This window comes from Puccinia triticina, chromosome 6A (genome assembly GCF_026914185.1).
Source record: "Puccinia triticina chromosome 6A, complete sequence".
Taxonomy (NCBI): Eukaryota; Fungi; Basidiomycota; class Pucciniomycetes; order Pucciniales; family Pucciniaceae; genus Puccinia; species Puccinia triticina.
Window position 1 is genome coordinate 6,413,901 of NC_070563.1, and position 1,244 is coordinate 6,415,144.

Below are 1,244 nucleotides of genomic sequence, written 5' to 3' on the forward strand. Positions count from 1 at the left end.
TTACTCGGAAGCCAGTTTAGAGATCAGATGCCGGATTTCTCCTTCGGTTTTTTGATCCTTGTTCAGTTTAAGATCTCGAGCCATCAGGTGAGTATTGTCGAGGCCGTGTTTCTCGATCAGTTTTAGCAACCAATTCGTCTGATTTTCGGAGAGATGTTGTTTCTTTTTTACCGTCTCCGTGTATGTTGTCAATCGGACCGAGGAAATCTTTTCGAGCTCTGGATCAATCATACCATACAAAACAGTTCAGGTTGTTAAGATCAGATTTGGATTCTTTACGAGTCGTCGATCCAACTTCCGGTTTAGAAAAACACCAGACACTCACCTTCAACAAATTTGGTTTTGGGAGGCACAATTCCTCGTCGTGGGTTTTGGTATCCGATGCCTTGCAGTACGGGGGCTGGCGGAGGACCAGGATCTGAAGGGGCTTGCTCGTAAGTGGGCGTGTCCAGTGGATTTCCCCAGGGAGTCGAGCCGGAAGATTGAGGATCACGTTCGATTACGATCTTTGAAGGATCTTCGGCAGTCGGCTCTAGTTCGATTTCCGATTCATCTCCGATTATCACCTTGATAATCCTCCCGTTTTCGTCTCGGATAATGCGTCCTTCACCTTTAGAAAGCTTCAGTTCTTTGTCTACTACCACTTGGTTTCTTTGTTCGGATTCAGGAGAATCTATCGAGTTATCTTCGTCCGATCCTTCCCCTTCAGTATCATCATCTTCGTTCTCAACCAATTCACCATCACTTGATATCTTCAGGATTTCAAATTCGTCCTTCTTCTTATATTTATTCAGCCAGATATTTTGCAAGTCGGTCTTGATCTCGATTCCGCCGGAGAGTCGTGGATCAAGTTTGCCGGATAACAGTCCCAGTCGTTCGTAGTTCTGTCTCGGTGTGTGTCTGGGATTGTAGGCATTAGATAGCGGCGCAGGAAAGTTTCTTGGTGTGACTTTTTTCAACTTGGAATTCGCAAACTTCGACAGTGTTGCTTTCGGTTTGCCTGATCGTGCTTTTCGTCTTTGTCTTGGGTTTGCCATGGCTTGTTGGGTTTGCAAGGTGAGGTTGAGATCCAGTTGTTGAATATCCCGGTATGTAGGTGACAAACTGAATACGACTCGCGCCCTCAACCACACCATGGGTGTTGAATATGCAAAACAAGGGCATAGCCCCCAAATTTGGGGTTACAGGGGGTGTGAAAGTCCCAGGATGTGAAAGGCCCAAAGGGGAATGGGACAGATGATTTC

General features: G+C 46.2%; 1 protein-coding gene across 1 annotated transcript; it reads right to left on the bottom strand.

The window, feature by feature from the left end:
• Positions 1-1,136, bottom strand: PtA15_6A736 (uncharacterized protein; the record flags this gene model as incomplete). Its single annotated transcript, XM_053170473.1, has 2 exons — positions 1-218; positions 326-1,136. The coding sequence occupies 2 exons, from the start codon at positions 1,134-1,136 to the stop codon at positions 1-3; spliced, it is 1,029 nt and encodes a 342-aa protein (XP_053021661.1).
• Positions 1,137-1,244: the final 108 nt, after the last annotated feature.